General features: G+C 35.8%; 1 protein-coding gene across 3 annotated transcripts in view; it reads right to left on the bottom strand.

Moving 5' to 3' along the window:
- TBC1D19 (TBC1 domain family member 19) overlaps positions 1–22,383 on the bottom strand; it is a 136,352-nt gene that overhangs the window by 102,659 nt on the left and 11,310 nt on the right. For 2 of the 3 annotated variants that reach the window (XM_065907425.1, XM_065907427.1), the window contains exons 2-3: positions 7,515–7,587; positions 6,492–6,537 (exon numbers count right to left, since the gene is read on the bottom strand). In XM_065907425.1, the coding sequence (XP_065763497.1) occupies positions 6,492–6,537; positions 7,515–7,587 (119 nt within the window). Of the gene's footprint in view, positions 1–6,434; positions 6,538–7,514; positions 7,588–22,383 lie in introns of those variants that run through there. The other variant, XM_065907428.1, reaches the window with a different exon arrangement.

Here is a 22,383-nt window from a genome sequence, read left to right as displayed (position 1 = left end):
TACCCTACTAGCACTGTAACTTTAAATTAGCAATTTAATGACATTAAAACTTAAAGTGGAATTCATAGTGTGAGGTAACTTTTAAATTATTTAGTTCTGTAAGTGTTCATATGAAATTTTCACAACTGTTAATTTTAGTATATAAATATAACAGAAATTTTTAAAATCTGAAACCTAAACAAGCCTGTTAACTTACTAAAATATCAACTTTTCTCATTTCTCCCAATTTCCTTTTCCACAGAATTGAAATGATAGTATAAATACTCTTTTGTAATAGCCATATTTTAGAATGTAATATATTACATACTATATTAATTCACAGATTTAATAAAATTTTTAAAATTTAATGTCATAAATTCTGTTTTCTGTGTAACATGACATTTTATATTCAAAATATTTGTTTTTATTAAGAAAATAGATTCATTTATTCAACAAATATTTGAGCCATTCTAGGTATATGGTGAGATTAAGACAGTGTCTCCTGTTCTCATGTATCTAATATTCTAGTGAAGAAAGTCAATATTTATAAAAAACAAACAAATAAATAGAATAACATAAAAGAGTAGTAAATGCCACGAGAAAATGAGAGCAGGATAAAGTCTAAATGATCTGGAAGGGCAGGGAAGGTGTCTAGGAAACCTAATGTTTAAATCAAGACATGAGTGAAAAGGAGCCAACCAACATTCCAAGCAAAATGACAGCAAGCACAAAACTCTGAGGTGGGAAAATGTGTAATGTTTAAAAATCAGAAAAAGCCAGGATGGTTGAAATGTAATGACTGAGGCACAGAGTGATATAAAATCATAGAGAAGGCAATAGGAAAACACAACAATTTAACATTTCCTTAGAGGTTTCTCTTTCACAACTTATACCTCCAATTAAAATTAGTCATAGAAATTGTACCCATGTAAAGCAACCATATTCTAACAGTCAAGAACCATGCACCGAGTTCTCAAGAAATTCCTCATCCAAACAGGGACATCTAAAGGGGAATTTTAGACAGCTTCACTAACGGATTATTTCTAATTGTTTTTTCTACTAAAATTTGCATTCCATGTACCTAAACAAATCACCTTTCCCCACTCACAAAAAAAAAAAAGCAAAAAACACACTGGTAATTTCTAGATACCTCAGTATTTTTTATATGCAAGACGGTTTAAAAGTTATACATTTTATATTGTTCACTCACTATATTACTTATAAAGATACATATGTTTTATAATGAAATGTAATTCTAAAATCCTTCCACTTTAACACTAATTATTTCTAAATTTAATAAAACTTAGAAACTTAGGAATGGAAATTTAGAAATTTGAGAGCATTTACTGATGATCTTAAGGGTATTTAGACAAGATCCTGGTGGCTCAGATGGTAAAGAACCTGCCTGCAAAGCAGGAGACCCGAGTACAAACCCTGATTCTGGAAGAACCCCTGGAGAAGGGCATGGCAACCCACTCCAGTATTCTTGCCTAGAGAATTCCATGGACAGAGGAGTCTGGCGGGCTATAGTCCATGGGGTCACAAAGGGTCGGACACGACTGAGTGACTAATGCTTTCTTACTTTAAGGGTTATTTAAGCTCAATGAAATTTATCCAGAAAAAAAGGTAAGAAGTGGTCACCCCAAAATTATTCATATTAAAACTAAAATAAAGCTATTTATTCAGTTATAAATATTTAATGAGACTCTATCAAGTGTTCAAGGTTATAGAAATACAGCAGAAAATAAAACACATTAAAATCTCTGTCCTCATGGATTTCACATTTAGTAATACAAAGAGATGAGGATCAGCAAATAGGAACAGTACAGAAACCTGGATGTCTCTCTTTACTCCTCCCTCTTCCTGTCTCTCCAAATTCCTCTAAATACCACTCATCTTTTACTATCTCACTGACACTGATTTAGGCAATGACATTACTTGCTTGCATATCTGACATATTCATAAGCTTTCTCCCCTGCATCTACACTATCTTCAACCTAATTGTCAGTTTGTCTGGCTGTTAGTCAGGAGTAGTGTGTTCTTTATTCACCAGTGATTGCATTTCCAGTGTCTAGCATAAGACCTGGCACATACTAGATACCCAGTACATTACTGAATGGGCTTCCCAGGTGGCTCAGATGGTAAGAATCTGCCAACAATGCAGGAGATGTGGGTTCAATCCTTGGGGCAGGAAGAGAAGGAAATGGCAATGTACTCCAATGTTCTTGCCTTGAGAATCCCTTGCATAGAGGAGCCTGGCAGGCTACACTCCAAGGGGTCACAAAGAGTCAGACACAACTGAGCATGCACATACGCACACTGCTAAACAACTAAAATGCAAATGCGATCAGGTTACTACTAAAACCTAAAATGGTACCCAAATGCTTTTAGGATTCAGTCTACAAATCCTTGAGTAACAGACACAAGCCTGCCTACAGATCTAGCTTCATTCTTTCCTATGGCCCTTTGCCCACTCCCATCCAGCCATACAATTTTTGCTCTTCCAAAATACAACATTCTTTTCCACACCTAAACATATGTGGGTTTCCCAGGTGGCACCAGTGGTAGAGAATCCAACTGCCAGTACAGGAGATGCAAGAGATGTGGGTTCGATCCCTGGGCCGGGAAAATCCCCTGGAGGAGGAAATGGCAACCCACTCCAATATTCTTGCCTGGGAAATCCCAAGAACAGAGGAGCCTGGAAGGCTACAGTCCACAGGATTACAAAAGAGTTGGACATGACTAAACACACACGCATGTGTGAGACATCTGTACCTCTTGTTCCCTTGTGCCTAAAGCATTTTTCTTCTCTATTCCTTCCCCTAACTGTAGCTTTGCTTTCTGATCTCAGTCTGAATATTATTTCCTGTGACAAGTCATCATGACATCTCCAATCTGACTTAAGCACCTTCCTACGTACTGCTTGCAGTTACCCCATTATAGCACTTACTATATTCTACTGTAATTGCTTCTGTAAAGTCTCTGGCCCCACTGGGATGTAAGCTCCATAAAAAGCAAACATTATCTACCTACTTGTGCATTATACCAACACTTAGCTCTGAACACAACACTTGTTATGTGTAACATTTAAAACTAAGAGGGCAAGAAGAACTATGATTAGGATATTTTAGAGGTGCCCAGGTCTACTACCTGAGGACTCTTTTAGAGGATACTGTGAATGTCTATAAAAGACTGACCTAGTTGGTGATCTAGTGTAATATACTCATTAATCTAAAAGTCTTTCTGTTTTGAGGCCCACTATCATTCAATATTTATACCTCTCCAAAATATGGTAGACACTTGCATATAAATACCATAATAGCAGATTGTGGTATCTGTTTTTATAGCATATACATATATGGTAGGTTAAAAAGGTTTATATATTCTTTTAATTTATATTCCATAAGGAAAAATAATATATCTTCTAATTCTTTATATGCATGCTCAGTTGCTTCAGTCATGTCCAACTCTTTGCAACCCCATGGACTGGAGTCCCCCGCCCCCCCACCCCCGGGCTCTTCTGGTCCATGAGACTCTCCAGGCAAGAATACTAGTGTGGGTTGCCATTTCCTTCTCCACACTGCTCTACATAAAATACAATAAAGACTGAGAGACAAAGAAATTGGAACATTTTCAAAGTAAAGACTTTCTTAAATATTTACAGTAAATATTTAGGATTAATAGTTTCACTAAGTTTTATCAATTCAAAAAGATAATTTATTGTGTGCTAGCCCTAGGGGTGGCTCAATAACTACTTGCTGACTCAATGTCATTTATCTGATGCTATAGGAGATACTCAAAGAAATGTAAGACATAATTCTTGTTTTAGAACACTTTTAATCTAGGTAAAACACAAGATGCAAGTATATGTGACAAGCAGTAAAACACATAGCTTTAGAATATGTTTCACTAGAGATGTAACCCCAGCACTGCCATTTACTAGCTACATGATTTTCAGCAAGTTACTTAAGTGATCTTAGACTCAGTTTTCTTTTTTGCAAAATAATTAGAATAATAATCTACTTTGTAGGGTGTTATAAAGACTACCTAATATAGACAATGCCTATAAAGTGCTTATTACCACAGTGCTGGACATAAACATTCAATCAATGCAAATTATTCATTGACATAATATTAAATAGTTTTTAATACAATAATAATTAAACAAAGTATGCAGTTTTGAAGTGGAAAGAGCTAACCTGGGCTAGGGTTATGTTTCATGTAATAAAAGACTGTAGAAATTTTCCTGCTATACTTGTTAAATAAAAATATGACTAAAACCTTTGGAAAGATTACTAAAATAAGTATGCCATGAGCAAATTCCAGGTATGATGTATATAGCTCATGTGGCCACACTTCTGTTAGGAATGAGAGTATATGCATTTTTTTTTCAGTTCCAATCATTTGAATTAATAGATATTTCTATCTTACTTTTGCTTTATTTACCTATGCATCTAATGATTTCTGCCAATGAAAAATGGACCAGACTATGCTAAGTCCACTTACTTTTCTGATTTGCGTGAGGAAACACTTCTTCCCCAACTCTAGATGTGCCCTTTCATATGAAACGAACTGCCTCCCGGTAACACACTTGACCTCCTTCCAGGGCTTTATTCACTGTACCCCAGAAGAGAAGAAATGCCCTCTACAACTTCTAAAGTTTAGAATAAACTGAATATGCTCACAATGCTATTTAACTAGAAGGTTAAGTCTAAGTCTGGAGTTCAGTTAGAGTTTATTTTGCTCTTGCACTAAGCTATGTCCTCCTACCAATCTTTACTACAAGTAAAAGTAAAGTTTTGCTCTCCCATTTGCCTTTATATTTTATTTTCTCTATTTGTTCAGAATCTAAGTGAGGAAAACAGGCAGTTTTACTGAACTCCTTCAAATACCCCAACAAGTTATTGAATATTTATAAAACACTTATTTAATGTCCATTATGTAGGATATCAAGGATATGACCATGAATGATATGTCAATGCCATCAAGTAAAAAGGGACTCTGTCTCACAGAACAATTTTCAGGAATGCATTATACCACAAAAATAGCAATCACCAGTAGTATCAACTGAGATGAGAATCTAATATCTGGAATTATACATAACAGATGCTATTATTCTGCCAGTACCAGAGACAAAGACACTGAAGTTACAAGCTTTAATAGACAAAGGTAAATCACCATGTCCATATTAGTTTAATCAACTCATGGTATCTCTACTACATTTGGGGAATTTTAAAACCTTACTTGTCATGATAAATACCTTTTCCTTTAGTGACTAGAACCAAAGGTATGATCACAATCAGCTTTACTTAATAGATAGCACTTTATATATGAGTTTAAGAGCTCAAAAACCAACTCAGCAATAAGCAAAGAAGCAAATAACTAATTTTAAAAACATGTGTCTCAGAAGTACAGAACAGACTTTTGAACTCTGTGGGAGAAGATGAGGGTGGGATGTTTCGAAAGAACAGCATGTATATTATCTATGGTGAAACAGATCACCAGCCCAGGTGGGATGCATGAGTCAAGTGCTCGGGCCTGGTGCACTGGGAGGACCCAGAGGAGTCGGGTGGAAAGGGAGGTGGGAGGGGGGACCGGGATGGGGAATACGTGTAACTCTATGGATGATTCATATCAATGTATGACAAAACCCACTGGGAAAAAAAAAATTAAAACTGTATATGCAAACAAACAAACAAAAAAAAAACGTGTGTCTAAGCACAAATCCACAAGCATTCATCCCTTTGTTTTAGAAACAATCCTGGTAAACCAGGTTATCTCCTTTTCCAAGTAACAGCAGATTAGAAGGAGCAAACTGGAAACAAGAATGTGAGAAACTAGAGAGGCTACAGACATAGATACATTGATAGCGGGGAAAAGAAGACTTAAGAACTCAATTAGATCATAAACCTCATGAGGGCAGAAACTGTGTTCACTGTTCTGTGCTATATCCCCAGTGCCTACTATCTATACTGCTAGCAATAGATAACTGATGAATAATGGAGCATTAAATAAACTAGAAAGGTTAACATTCGGGATCTATATTTCTCGTAATGACAAATAGTTCTACACACTTCAGCAAACTCTGAGAACAAATTCAGATAAATAAAAATAGTAATATTCTTAATAATGAATATTTCAAAAAAGAGTTAGCTATGTTTAGAATGGTCAGCATATAAAGACAGAAAAAGGATAATGTCCAATATGGCAATAATAAAGAGAACACTGGTAAGCTTAAATTATCTAAAATACTAACTTATGAGAAATATCATATTCCCTAAATACACTGGATTAATGAATTGTTAATATAAAAATTTTACTGGTAAAAACCCCCATGTATTAATTCTCAGGAAGACTACAATTTTTATAGTATAAACTCATTTGAAATACTATATAAATGCTAACAAGAAATAATAACAATGAGTACATATAGTAAAACTATATTCATTACTTACAAAGCAAATATAGCTAAATGTAATTTGAGTATCTCAAAATAGGGAGGAAAAACTCACACACTCAGTTCACTATACACAGCATTCTGAAGTTTTTTCTCCCAACCTATTTTAAAAAAAGGAAAACATATACAAACATATTAGATTTTAAAGTAAACATACATTAAAATTAAATTTATCTCACAAAGACTTTAACATCATATTTACTGTGAAAGAACCTTACCAACTGCCAATTGCTAATGTAAAGTTTTATTCTAAGGAATTATTTCTTATCTATGTACCAATATTCCCTTGGCTAACACTAAATACAAAGTCATCAACATGATTTATTACTTTGTAAGTTAAACTATGGCGCCATTTTCTGAAGATGAGAAGGCTATTTCCTTCTTCCACTGTTAAGGCACTCAACAAATGCCAAAATCTTTGGCAGTTGTACTGTCAGTGCTATGAGGAACACGCAAATGGAAGGGCGAGAAACAGCCAGGCACCAACAAAGATCACAAGAATTCGTGACAATAACCTGGTCAGTAAATTCCTAAACAAGAGAAGCAGACTATTAGAAGGCACCAGCAGTCAGATCAGTTCACTTGGCTACTAACTATTGTTTTTGATCAACTTATCTGGCTAAGTAAACCACTTAATATCTCAGCTCCCAAGTGCAAAGGCTTCTTAACAGCTTGCTCTAAAAAAGCTGAAATTTTCTTCTGTTTTCTTTGAAGGGTAGAAAAGAGAGAAAAGAAGCAAAGAAGGAAAAAAAGTCACAGATGAAAAGTAAAAGACAAGGTACTTAACTAAGGAGATTTTAATACATTCAGGATGTATTTTGACCAGGAAGGTAAACACTATTTAAAACTGATCATTGTAAAGTAGTTATTACCAGTGTTCCTGAATTTCTGCAGAAATGTCTGAAAGTTCTAATTCACTTCAAATAAAAAAACTATCCTACCACTCTTTCACAATTTTTTTTCTTTTACAATTTTAAACAAGTAATTGACTGCAAATACAATATCCCCTCAAAATAAAGTCTTTCCTTATTTTGCTTTAAAGAATTAGAGAAAGAGAAAGAAAAAGCAACTTACAAACCTGATATTTTAAAGAATTCCTTAATATCTTCTTTTAGTGATTCAAGTTTAATCTCAGGTCTCTGAAGACTGGCCTGATTTTAGAAAGAAGAAACGAAAAGACAGGTCAAAAGTAGTCATTTCGGGAGATACTTAATGCTAACAAGATGTTTAAAAAGGAATGTCCAAATGTGCGTGTGTGTGTGTGTGTGTGTGTGTGTGTGTGTGTGTGTGTGTTAGTTGCTCCGTTGTGTCCAACTCTTTGAGACCCATGGACTGTAGCTCACCAGGCTCCATAGGATTCTCCAAGCAAGAATACTGGAGTGGGTTGCTATTTCCTTCTCCAGGGGATCTTCCCATCCCAGGGATTGAACCCAAGTCTCCAATATTGCAGACAGATTCTTACCATCTAAGCCACCAGGGAAGCCCCCAATATGCATACTACCATTTAAAACACCCCCTTTGAGATCAGAGCACCTGAGCATCTGGAACAGCTCGTAAGACAGAACACTTTCATATACTCTTAAAACAGAAGATCTGTGATAGGACACTAGAATCTACTTAAAATATTAAACCTTGTAGCTAATGAACAGTAAACATCATCTAAGACTTTCATTTTTATGAATATTTAACATCTGTTTTTCTAATAGGAAAAATACTTTATAAATTCATTCTCTTTATACTTAATATACATGCCATCTACATACACCAAATAGCCAAAATCCGTGATGCATGCATATAACTGGAGCTTTGAAGAGTGTCATCCCCTTTGGACTGCTGCTCTGTAAACCTGCATTTGTTGTACATATTTATGGAAAATACATAAAACTACTCACTCACAAATGCTTATTAGTGTCTCTTTCATCTTCAGTTGAATGCTTTCTATTCTACTGGTTTTTCACACTGTAATTTTTACCAAAATAATAATTTCTCCAACTTGTAATGGCCTCAATTACCTTTGAAGTGTTGATCTTTCATCACCTAGCTCTATCAAATTCTACAGACATATGTCTTAAGAAAGCATCTCTCTTAGGGTATCTCACAAACATTTCTAATCTAAGAAATCAAAAACTGATCTTATATTCCACTCACTACCTTTCTCCTTCTCTCCTATTTTTAATCTTCATCCATGAAAATTACTATTTACCAAGTCAGAAATTTCAGTTATTCTCAATCCTACCCTAATTCTTCCAGGATTTTAACCTCTCTCTGGGAATATGACATTGGCAGTAAGGAGATTTTTTTTTGTTTGTTTTAATCTCCATGATCTCCACATTGAAACCAAGCAACTAGACAACAAAACCAAAATCCCATGGAAAACATTCACAACCAAACTTGGTAATAAGGTATTCCCCACAAACCTAAAACACAAGCAGTGACGGACAAACCAACAACCACAAGACTTGTATGGTGTTAGCAACTATAAAACGAAAGAGCAGAGGGGCTGCTGATGAATATGAAAAGAGGAAGACCCCAAAATTGCCAGCAAGTATTCACTGGAACATATGAAGAGCTAATTTTAGACCAGGAGCTGACAGTGGAAGGGTTGTTCTCTAATCCAAGATAGCAGATGAGGTCTGAAGACACCAGAGCAACCTCACACCTATGAATACTTGAAACTGACCAGACAAGTCTCCTTGTCTCCCTTTCGAAGAAGAAAAACTTGATAGAGTAATGAAAACTGAAGATACAAGGAACCAACTTACTACCTTGAAAACTGATAAATAAATGAAAAGGCATCTAGCCTGACTTTCCTATAGGAACTATCGCTTAGTCACTAAGTCGTATCTGACTCTTTTGAGACCCCATGAACTGTAGCCTGCCAGGATCCTCTGTCCATGGAACTTCCCAGGCAAGAATACTGGAGTAGATTGCCATTTCCTTCTACGGAGGATCTTCCCTACCCAGGGATCAAACTCGTGACTCCTGCATTGGCAGGGGAATTCTTTACCACTGAGCCACCAGGGAAGCCCTACAGAAACTATATCATTTGGTAACCAAATAACAGATAAGGAGAAATGTCTCTTTATAAAAATATTCCAGCTAAAATAACTAAAACAGGTATGGTATAATTAGAATACCATCATTTTGCAACTCCTAATCAATTCTAGGCATTGAGGAGAAACAGCTACTAACTTTGCAAAAAACAACCAGCCATTATGTGCTTCTCAATGAAAGAGGACACCAGTGCCAATAGTTGTGGTCACTGAGATGGCACCTGAGTCTGATCAAAACCCCTGAATCCGACCGTCAACTTACAAGTCATACAAACGACAGAGGAACATGTTAATCTGAATCATGGAACTTCAGCATCAGAAGGGATGAGAGAGTTCTTCTAGGCCAACTAACCACTTAATGACAGATTCACATCTCCTCTCCAAGGAGCTTTTTTAGCTTAGAAACTCTCAGTTTGAAACTCTATGCTAGCTTTCCCTACATTTAGTCCATTCTACCTTGGAACTATTCTGTTAGAAAATCCTTATCATGAACTAAAATTGATTCCCCTTAATATCTGCTACTATTATGTCTTCCCCTCTGCTCCATCTTACCCCAAGTTCACAGAAAATATGCCAAATCCCTTTTCTGTGAGAGATCTTCAAATACTCAAAGTTAGCTATTGTATCTTCCCAGAAAGTTCTCAAGGTCACATATATTTTCAGGTTCTCCAAGTTCTCTTCATATGACATATTCTCCTTACCACTCTGGTCATTTTCTCTAAGCAAAGTCTAGTCCCACTTGTCTTCTCCTGTAGTAATTTCCTAACTTAACTCTCTATTTCACTCATTCCACTACACCACTTATTCTCAAACTTTTAAGTCTCAGGACCCTCACTCTTAAAAATCATTTAAGACCCAAGAGTACTTCTGTTTATGTGGATTATATCTACTGATATTTATAGTACTAGAAATTAATCCCTCAAAAAATAAAAAATTGAATTTCCATATGGTCCAACAATTCCAATTCTGCATACATACTCAAAAGAACTGAAAACAGGGACGTTAACAGCAACTTGTACACTCATGCTCATAGCAGCATTATTTATAATAGTTAAAATGTGGATGCAACCCAAGGGTCAAAGATAAATGAATGGGTAAAGAAAATGTTGTATGTACACACAATGGAATACTATTCAGCCTTAAAAAAGAAGACAATTCTGGCACATCTACAATATGGACACACCTTGAGGACATTATGCTAAGCAAAATAAGCCAGTCACAAGAAGACAAATGCTGTATGATGCCACTTATATCAGTTACTAGAATAGTCAAATTCATAGAGTCAGAAAGTAGAATGGTAACAGCCAGGGACTGTGAGGAAGGAGCAATGAAGTTAGTGTTTAATGAGTACAGAGTTTCAGTATGGGATGATGAAAAGGTTCTGGAGGAAAATGGTGATAATGGTTGCACAAAAATGTGAGTGTACTTAATGTCACTGAACTGTACACTTAAAAATGGTTAAAATGGCAAATTCTATGTTTATTTCATCCTAATAAAAATATTTGTCAATTCATTTTAAAATAATAAATATAAATCCATTATATATTAACCAAAATATTTTTATTTAAAAGAACTATATTTTCAGAAACAAAAATCAGTGAGAAAAAGAGGCACTGTTTTACATTTTTGCAAATGTCTTTGATGTCTGGATTAGTAGAAGACAATCGGATTCTTCAATCTGCTGTGATATTCCATCTGTGGCACTATGCTATTTTGACTAACATACATGAAAATCAGTGTCAAACAGATAGGCAACTGGAAAATGATATTTTAATATTCTTTTCAGATATTGTGGATATTCTCCTTTGATAGTATACTAAATTTGACACCTAGTAGTTTCCTAAAGATTAGCTGAAATGTGAAATTTGAACATCAATGAACTTCTCATACTTTCATACTTTATTGGAAAAACATGTATCGATCCGCCTTGCACTTTGATTCAATCTTCTACTTATACATGATTTTGTAACATTATGTATCGATCATTTCAAACATATTAACGAGCGATGCAGTGGACATATTTCATTAAACAATATCAAAAAGTAACATTTGTTAATATCACCATCAACATCATCAGAAAAGTATTTAAGTATTAGGAAGCCATCAAATTCACACTGATGAATACAAGTTTTCCAGAATCCAATTTTTATTTAAAGCCTGAATTTTATCATTGGCAACACATAACGGTTTTCCTTGAAGTGACAGGCTCACTTTGCTCATTTTACAGAAAATATCTGCCAAATATTCAAGTCTGAATAACAGTTTGTCAACAGTTTACACTTACAAGTAAAGATGTTTCATTTTTTTAAAAAAAGCAATTCAGTTTGTAATCCAGTTAATCACTGGAGTGGTCTTCCTCTAGATAATCATCTTATTTCAATATACAGCGGTAGTGTCTAACTCATAATTTCCATTTCAGCAAACAGAATATTTAAAAATTAGTATTCAAGAAATGAGATTTAATAAAATTTATACTTGTTTATTGTTGATCAACAACACTTAAACACTTATTTTTAAAATCTGTGTTGGTGAAAAATACAGTGACTACTAGTATAGTTTGGTACTAATTCCCCGATTTAAACTCATCACCATTGCTTTTGTAGCATCAGTGCAAATGTCAGCACAATGAATATTTTTTAAAAGGCCTTTGTATTATACAAAATAGTTTTGACCTTAAGGGGTCTTAGGACCCACCAGGGGTCCGCAGGCTATACTTTGAGAACCACTGCACTAGGCTTCTAGAGCATATGTCTTTTATCTCTGAACCAGCATAATGCTTATCACATAGAAGTAATTCATAAGCATGTTCTCAGTGAACACATTGCAATAAAGATTACTTAGACCCACACCTACAAAACCCCATGGGAACAGAATTCCCTGATGGTCCAGTGGTTAGGACTCGCTACTTTCACTACTGTGGCCTGGGTTCAGTTCCTTGTTGGGGAACTAATAGCCCATAAGCTATGTGGTGCAGCCAAAGACAAAACAAGAAACACAAAACACAAATAGGAGGGGGGGGGGAAATGGCTACAAATAAAAATGCATGAAAACAAAAAACATAAAAAGATGGCCAATAAAAAAAAAAGCTAACTCCACTATGTTAGGACAGAGGCATCATCCACAGAACAATTAATTCTAATTTTAGAAACTAGAAAAGGAGAGAAAAGGTGTATAGGCTGAGCGGATGAACTGAACAGAGGCATGGAAATGCTCTGCTGCACTATCAGTTTGTGGAAGGGTGGAAGCTCCAGGAGAATATAGGAAGGAATAAAGTGGAGGATGAGTAGAACACTCCCCATTTCTATCTAACCTGCTCACCAGTGCCTGACTAGTGTCCCCCAAAACCATCTCAATGTCTTCACCCTCAAAATACCTCAAAGACTCTTTCACTGCCTATGAAATAAAGACAAACTCATTCTGGCATTTCAATCCCAATTTATAAAATCTTATCTCTCTAGAAGCACCCTGCAACAAAAAGGTACTTAGCCTTGTCACCATTCCTACATCAGGAATTCACTCCCATCTTCCCCCCTTAAGTGCCATCCAAGCTTTCTCCAAGTCCAGGGGTCTCCTTTCAATATAGTATATACACCTATTCACTTGCATTCTTCCTTCAATAATTAACTGAACACTTCCTACATGCTAGTTGCTCAGTATAAAAGGGAAAACCAACACAAAGTCATCCCTCACCCTTGTAGAACTCAAAATGTATTTAGTGAGGTGGAAAAAAAAAAAAAAGCTAAGAGAGAAGTATGATTTTAAAAATAATATATATATAACCCCCTCCCCATATCAAATGCAAACATTTCCACCACTAACATAATTGCTTTGGACTTAATGTAGTTTTTCTAAGGGCCCAGCACCCCCACAGAAAAGAGTGGCACAGAAACATACACGTCACCGTATGTAAACCAGCCAGCCCGTGGGAATGTGCTGCGTGGTGCAGGGCGCTCCACACAACCTCTGCGCCAACCTGGAGCAGTGGGATGGGTGCGAGGGAGGTCCGAGAGGCGACCTGCGGCTGATTCATGCTGATGCGTGGCACAAACCAATACAACCTTGTAAAACAATTACCCTCCAATTAAAGTAAATAAAAATTTTAAAAAAGGTGCTCTGGGGTCCTAGGGGACTTTCCCTGGTGGTCCAGTGGTTAAGACTCTGTGCTTCCAATGCAGGGGTGTGACTTTGATCCCTGGTCAGAGAACTAAGATCCCATATGCCATGCAGTGTGGACAAATTTTAAAAACAACAACAACAACAAAACGATGCTCTGAGGTTCTAGTCTCATGACAACATCCTATCAGTTATATTATTCCTTCTTTCTCCAAAGCCTATCTCCTTTCAGGTTCCTTCCTTTACAACTCTTACAACTCTATTATTTATAACAACAATCTGAGCAACAAGACTTATTAAGCACTTAATGGAATGGAAATAGCATTTGAGGTTTTATACAACATCCATTTCAAACACAAATAATACATGATACAAAATAACAATGATGACCTGGTGCTAGACATCAAATTTGGAATCAGGCTATCACTCTACCAACTAGAGGATGAATGAGCAAATTCAATTTTAAGATGTAGGTTGATTTCATAATTTAAGAAAACACAGAAATCAAAAACCATATGCTTTTTCTAGAAACACAAAGTTCCATGTTATTACACCAAGATTTTTAAACAAGTAACTTTAGTATATGAAAGGATACATTAAAATACTACAAGAAAAGCACTAATGACAAGGGGGAAAATCTGAAAACCATTTATATTTGGCTTTGAAATATTCTGTGTGATTTTAATTTTTCTAATTAAGTTGGGCCAACACTGCTTTAGCACTTTCTAAATATACACAGACAAAACGAAGGCAGTACAGAATATGCTTGTGGCAGGAAAATGCCCTCTTGACTAAATTTTTAAAGACCTGTTACAAACAGCCAGCTGTTTAAATGTACATTATCAAAGCTGATTGTAAAGCTGTCTTTTAAGAGTTAGCTGACATTTCTAGCAAATGTCTGAAGTATTGGACATAAACTAAGGCAAAGTTATCACATATATTTTCAAGTCTAAGACTACATTACGTTAGTTTAAAAGGATCTATAATTATATTCTTTTAAAGTTGGAATCTATAATATCATAGATTTCCTATTTTATCTTAAGAATCAGGCAAATACATGTTTTTGAGTTTCCTGTGTAACCATCTCCTTACACTCCCTTATCAGTTTTGTTTCCTCTACTTTTTATTACCTCAAGGCAATTAATTCCCTGATGTTATATGTATAGATACATAATCCTTTATTTGAAATCCTACAACCTATAAAGCTTGGAAAATTAAAGCTGTTGTTTTTTTTAAACTGAATTGATGGCAAAATCTGTCCTTACTAAAACTCATTTGGTAGAAAAATCTAGTGAAAATTCATATGTTTTGCTGCATAAATATTAATGTGTAATTACAAGGTGCAATAAAACAATAAATAGTAAGGATTTAAACAATGTACAGAATATGCAAGAATTACTTTCTAAAATTTGAAAAATGTGAATTCCAAAACATATCCTGCCCCTAGATTTTGAATAAGGGATTGTGGACCTGTATTTACATGCAGGTTGGTACAAAAGTAATTGTAGTTTTGGACCATGAATTTTAAATCATTATAACTAGGCTCAAACACATCTTTATTAATCAAAATAGGAACCATTACAATTCAACACATTTTTGCCAATGAGAAATAAGTTTACTTCTGTAGCCCAAAAAATCCATGTTTCAGGATTCAGTGAACTCTTGGAAAGCATTTTCTGCCTCCTGCTGGTTGTGGAAGGATTTTCCCTACAAAAAGTCATCGAGATGCTTGAAGAAATGGTAATCCACTGACGAGAGGTCAGGTGAATATGGTGGATGAGGCATAACTTCATAGTTCAATTTGTTCAACTTCTGAAGTGTTGGTTGTGTGATGTGCAGTCGGGCATAGTCATGGAGAAGAATTGGACCCTTTTCTGTTGACCGGTACCTATTGCATGCATTGCAGTTTTCCATGCATCTCATTGATTTGCTGAGCATACTTCTCGGATATAATGGTTTCACCAGGATTCAGAAAGCTGTAGTGGATCAGATCAGCAGCAGACCACCAAACAGAGACCATGACCATTTTTTGGTGCAAGTTTGGCTTTGGGAAGTGGTTTGGAGCTTCTCTGTCCAACCATTGAGCTGGTCATCTCCAACTGTTGTATAAAATCCACTTTTGGTTGCACGTCACAGTCTGATTTAAAAATAGTTCTTTGTTGTTGCATAGACTAAGAGAAGACAACACTTCAAAACAACATTTTTTTTCAGTCAGCTCATGAGGCACCCACTTATTCCACTTACTGAGCTTTCTCGCCTTTCCAATTTGTTTCAAATGCCAAACAACCAGAGAATGGTCGACGCTGAGTTCTTAGGCCGCTTCTCATGTAGCTGTAAGAGGATCGACTTCAACGACTGCTCTCAATTGGTCAGTCTCAACTTCTGGGCTTTCCCAGTGGCTCAGACAGTAAAGAATCTGCCTGTAATGCAGGAGACCCAGGCACGATCCCTGGGTCAGGAAGATCCCTGAAGAAGGAAATGGCAACCTACTCCATTATTCTTGCCTGGAAAATCCCATGGACAGAGGAGCCTGGTGGGCTACAGTCCATGGGGTCACAAAGAGCTGGACATGACTGAGGAACTAACACACACACAAATTCTGATGGCTGGCCACTACATTCATCATCTTCAAGGCTTTGCAAAACTTCTTGAACCATCACTGTACATTCGTTAGCAGTTCCTGGGCCAAATGCATTGTTGATGTTGTGAGTTGTCTCTGCTGCTTTACGACCCGTTTTAAACTGGAATTTAAAAATCGCTCAAATTTGCTTTTTGTCTAACATAATTTTTATAGTTTAAAATAAATATAAAATAAGCAGCAAGTAATAAGACATTAGCAAAAAAAACATAAATTGAGAAATGCATATTAAAAAAATGATGTATAACATAACCACATTTATTTAAGAAATATTCCAGTATCAAATGGCAAAGTTCAACAATGCAAAACAGTAGTTACTTTTGTACCAACCTGAAGCTGAAACTCCTAATACTATTATCTCCCCATGAGAGGAAAACTTTATCTTATTCATTGGTTTATTCCCTGGGCCTAGAACTGTGCCTTACACATAGTAAATACTCAATAGATACTTGTTCAATAATAAAAATAAATAACAACAGTGAATTAATAGAAGTGGAATTCAAAATAGAAAGAAACAAAAATATTCCTCCAAGGCAGTAACCTCCAAATGAAGTTATAATTTATACATCATTAATCTCTTTATTTGCAATTCTGAAACAGAAAAAGCTTTGGAAAAAGTTTTGTCATTACTGCTTATATTCTGAAGCTTCAGGATTTTTTACAAAATTGAGAAACAACTATCAACTTACTAGATCCCAAATTACAACAAAAAGAAATACTTAAAGAAAAAACCTTTTTCAAGAAAAGTGGAATGCCACAGCAGACTTTGAATTCCTTAATTAAGGATGCTTTTCTTTTTTTTTTATTATTTTTAATTTTTTTTTTTAGGATGCTTTTCATAATCTTTTACCACCAAGTAAAGTATTTGGTACATAGCAGGTACTCAGATATGCAGATGACACCACCCTTATGGCAGAAAGTGAAGAACTAAAGAGCCTCTTGATGAAAGTGAAAGAGGAGAGTGAAAAAGTTGTCTTAAAGCTCAATATTCAGAATACTAAGATTATGGCATCCGGTCCCATCACTTCATGGCAAATAGATGGGGAAACAGTGGCTGACTTAATTTTTCTGGGCTCCAAAATCACTGCAGATGGTGACTTCAGCCATGAAATTAAAAGATGCTTACTCCTTGGAAGGAAAGTTATGGCCAACCTAGACAGCATATTAAAAAGCAGAGACATTACTTTGTCAACAAAGGCCCATCTAGTCAAAGCTTTGGTTTTTCCAGTGGTCACGTATGGTTGAGAGAGTTGGACTGTAAAGAAAGCTGAGCACTGAAGAATTGATGCTTTTGAACTGTGGGGTTGGGGAAGACTCTAGAGAGTCCCTTGGACTGCAAGGAGATCCAGACAGTCCATCCTAAAGAAGATCAGTCCTGAGTGTTCATTGGAAGGACTGATGAAGCTGAAACTCCAATACTTTGGCCACCTGATGCAAAGAGTTGACTCATTTGAAAATACCCTGATGCTGGGAAATATTCAGGGCAGGAGGAGAAGGGGATGACAGAAGATGAAATGGTTGGATGGCATCACTGACTCAACGGACATGGGTTTGTGTGGACTCCGGGAGTTGGTGATGGACAGGGAGGCCTGGTGTGCTGCGGTTCATGGGGTCGTAAAGAGTCGGACACGACTGAGCGACTGAACTGAACTGAAGGTACTTTATATTGTCAGAATGGACACTAAAAAGAAGAACTGGGATTTGTTTCATTTAATAAAGACAAGTTGAGCACCTTTCTCATACTAGTCATCATGCTAGATATATAAGACAGTAGAAGTAGAGACACAGAGTCTTTCCCTGTCTTTATGAAGCAGACTTTAGTGGGGAAGGATGACGTTTAAATACTACAAAATATAAAGTTCCAGGTACTATGGATCCCCAAAAGAAATGAGTACCTAAACTAAACTAGAAGGTTATGGAAATTCTATAAAACAAACAGTCGTGGCTGAAGAGCAGAGACTAATCGAGCAGGCCTATCAAGGACTCTGCTCATTTTCCTAAGGGCAGTGAGAAGTACTGAGGGATTTTCACCAAAGGAGTGATATTTCATTTGGACTTTAACTCAGACTTCTACTTTCTGAGCACTTACTGTGTTCCAGGCATATTATCTTATTCAAGCCTCACAAAATTGGCCTTGTATTTCCAAGTTGTATGGAGGAGCTGGTGGCTGATCAGCATCCCTAAGTACAACAACTAGAAGAGTCAAACAAACAGAAATCCAACTATACATAGACAGAAGAGGGTTGTTAAGAGAACAAGAACTAGAGTAACAGAAAGGGGAAGATCTTGAGAGACAAACTAGCTGCTGCAGCCACACTTTCAGATCATTATTCTGAGCATGAACTGAAGGCTGACGATCAGGACAAACCCAGTACCAACCCTGGTGGCGGGCTACCAAGGGAGGACAGAGAAATAAGCACAGCTTTGGCACAGACTTGGGAGATCTCAAGCACATGGTCAGTTTTCTCAAGAAATTTTTGAATATTAAAACTGCATGGGTTAGAAGGCTACAAACCTAAGCATGAACTTGTGAAAAAGCTCTTTAGCAGTCTGACAAGAAAAAGGTTAGAGTCTGGGACCCAAGGAGAAAAGCACCCTTAGAATATATCAAATTCATAGCTGAAAACTTGTGAGAGCCAAGGAAGAAACAGAGGAAAGAAAATTAAGCCTGAAAGTAAAACTCAATCTCAATCTCAACCTACCACACTCCCTAACTGGAGAAAAGGAATCAGTCACAAGATTATCGGTCCAGCAGGTGGTAGTGTTGTGGTGATCAGTCCCCCAGTCATGTCTGACTCTTTGGGAGCCCATGACTGTAGCCCACCAGGCTCCTCTGACCATGGGATTTCCCAGGCAAGAATACTGGAGTGGGCTGTCATTTCCTCCTCCAGAGGATCTTCCCGACTCAGGGATTGAACCCACGTCTCTTGAGTATCCTGCATTGGCAGGCAGATTCTTTATCACTGTGCCACTGGGGAAGCCCAGCAGAGGGGCTTCCTTAAAAAAAGGAAGATATCATCAGGAGGCATTACAATTTTTTAGACACAATGTCTGGCATAAAATAAAAATTACTAGGCATGCCAACAAACAAAATTAGATAAATAAAAGATAAGGAAAAATAACACCACAGACAGATCCACATGTGATCCAGATATTGATGTTAACTGACAAAGACTTTAGAACAATTATGAGTTATATTTTTGTTAAAGAGAAAGAACTGGACAAAGTAGATGAAAAGCAGGTAATTTTATCTAAGAATTGGAATTAATAAAAGAGAACCATTTGGAGATTTTAGAACTGAAAAATAACACTAAATGTAAGTAAGAACTCATTAGATAGATTTACCAAGAGATAAAAAAATAGCACAAAACAGGATTCATGAACTGAAAGGAGGTCAAAAGAAAATGTCCAAACTAAAGCAGAGAGGGAAAAAATGCAAAATAAAGGAAAAGAGTACTAGAGATAAGTAGAACTTAGTGAAAAATCTATTATGTACAAACTGGAATCTCAGAAAGAAAGGAGGAGAAAAATGTGGCAGAACAAATATTCCGTAAATGATCAAGAATTTTCCAAAACTTGAGAAAGATACTAACACGAGATTTAAGAAGCTCCATAAATTCAAACCAGAGTAAATTTAACAATAATAATATAATACAAACAACAACAATAACAGCACACCAAGGTTATTTTTAACAAAGATTAAAGTGAAAAAGGTAATATGAAAATGTTAAATAGCCAGGGTGAGGGTGGGGAACATACATTCAGTGGATAACAAAAAGACTGATGGCTGACTTCACAACAGAAAACAAACAGGCCAGAAGAAAAAGAAATGACTCAACATGCTGAGAAAAAAAGTAATGACAACTTTGAAATTTAAACACAAATTTTAAAAATCCTTAAAAAATAAAGATGAAATAAAGATATTATCGGCGCTTCCCTCATAGCTCAGCTGGTATAAGGGCTTCCCAGGTATTACTAGCGGTAAAGAACCTGCCTGCCAGTGCAGGAGACCCTGGTTCGATTCCAGGGATGGGAAGATCCCCTGGAGAAAAGATAAGCTACCCACTCCAGTATTCTTGAGCTTCCTTGGTGGCTCAGATGGTAAAGAATCTGCCTGCAATGTGGGAGACCTGGGTTCATTCCCTGGGTTGGGAAGATCCCCTGGAGAAGGTAAAGGCTAACCACTCCAGTATTCTTGCTCTGGAGAATTCCATGGACAAAGGAACCTTGCAGGCTACAGTCCATGGGTTCACAGAGTCGGACACAACTGAGAAACTTTCACTTTCACTAAAGACATCATCAAACAAATAAAACCGAGGAGACTGTCACCAGAAAATCTGAACTAAAAGATAGACTAAGAAGGGTTTTTATAGTAGAAGAAAAATAATCCCAGGGTAAAGAAAGATATATAGAAGGGAATTATGAGAAACAAGAATAAAAATTGGTTAAGATGAGTAAATATTGATTTAATACTTTTGTTATGAAATAGTGATAGCAATGTCTTATGGGATTTAAAATAAAATGCACAACAAAAATAACACAAAAGGAAAGAGGTGTAATAACTAAAGTTTCTAAGTTCTAGCATTACATTACAGGGAAATAGTAAAAAAAAAAAAAAAAAAAAAGTTTATTCAAGAGTACAATTAATCAAAAATAAATATTTGTATGTAACCTCTAGGGCAGCTATATAAAGAACAGTAAAGCAATGTGTATCTACTACATTAATGGAGAGGAAAAACAAAAAACAATAAAAATCTTTGAATGATATTTGATAGCCCAGAAGAATACAAAAAAAGAGAGAAAACAAAATACGAAGCAAAATTAGAAAACCAAATATTAAGACCAAGAATGTAAAACCAAATACATCAGTAAAATCATTAAATATAAATATACTAACTAATAAAATTAAAAGATTTGTCAGCCTGGATTTAAAAGATAGGATGATTTTGATGCAGAAAGGGTGAAAATAAAAGTATGAAAAAAGTCATACCATGCAATCACTAATCAAAAAAAAGTTGCTGTTGCTATACTAACATCAGACAAAACAGACTTTAAGGCAAGAACCTTACTAGAAATAAAGGACATTTCATAAGGATTAAGGGATTAATCCATCAGGAAGTTATCATAATATAGATCTATGTACAACCAATGAAATAGCCTTAAAATTTTAAAATTGAGAGAAATAAAAGAAATAGATAAATATACAGTCACGATAGGAGATTGAAACATATTTCTTTGAATAGTTGGTGACGAACAGAAAAAAATTCAGTAAGATTATAGAAAAGCTGAACAGTATAATTGACACCTGGATTTCAGAGACATATATACAGATAACCTGACCCAACAATGACAGTATACACATTCTTTCATTCATTACAAGTGCACATGGGATATACAGCAAAACTGACTATACACTAGATTCAAAGGAAGCCTCAACAACTTTTAAAAGATTTAACCAGTCTGAGAATGTTCTCTGACAACACTGATATTAAGCTGGAAATCAATAACAATGACATGGTATTATACATGGAAAATGCCAAAGATGCCACCAGAAAACTATTATAGAAGAGCTCCTTCAACAATGAAGTTGAAGAAAACAAAACTAATATACAGAAATATATTGCATTTCTATACATTAATAATCAACAATAAGAAAAGAAATTAAGGAAAAAATCCCATTTACCATCTCATCAAAACCAATAAAATACCTCGGAATTAACCTACCTAAGAAAACAAAAATCCTATACCCAGAAAACTTAGACACTGATGAAAGAAACTGAAGATGACACAAACGGAAAGATATACCGTGTTCTTGTTTTGGAAGAATCAATACTGCCACTTACAGGATCATGGATGCATTATGCTAAGTGAAATAACTCAGAGAAAGACAAAATGCTACGTGATTTCACTTCTATGTGAAATCTAAAAAAAAAAAAAAATAAAAACTAGTGAATAAACAAAAAGGAAAGAGACTTACTGATACAGAGAACAAGTTAGTGGTTAGCAGTGGGAACAGGGAAAAAGAGAGGGACAATAGAGGAGTATGGGATTAAGAGGTACAAACTATTAGGTATAGTTTGTAACTAAAAGATACAATGATACATTGTACAAACAGTGAACATAGTCAATGTTTCATAATAACC

Source organism: Muntiacus reevesi, chromosome 16 (genome assembly GCF_963930625.1).
Source record: "Muntiacus reevesi chromosome 16, mMunRee1.1, whole genome shotgun sequence".
Classification (NCBI taxonomy): domain Eukaryota; kingdom Metazoa; phylum Chordata; class Mammalia; order Artiodactyla; family Cervidae; genus Muntiacus; species Muntiacus reevesi.
The sequence above is the reverse complement of the archived record's forward strand: the minus strand, read 5'-3'. Positions and strand labels throughout refer to the sequence as shown.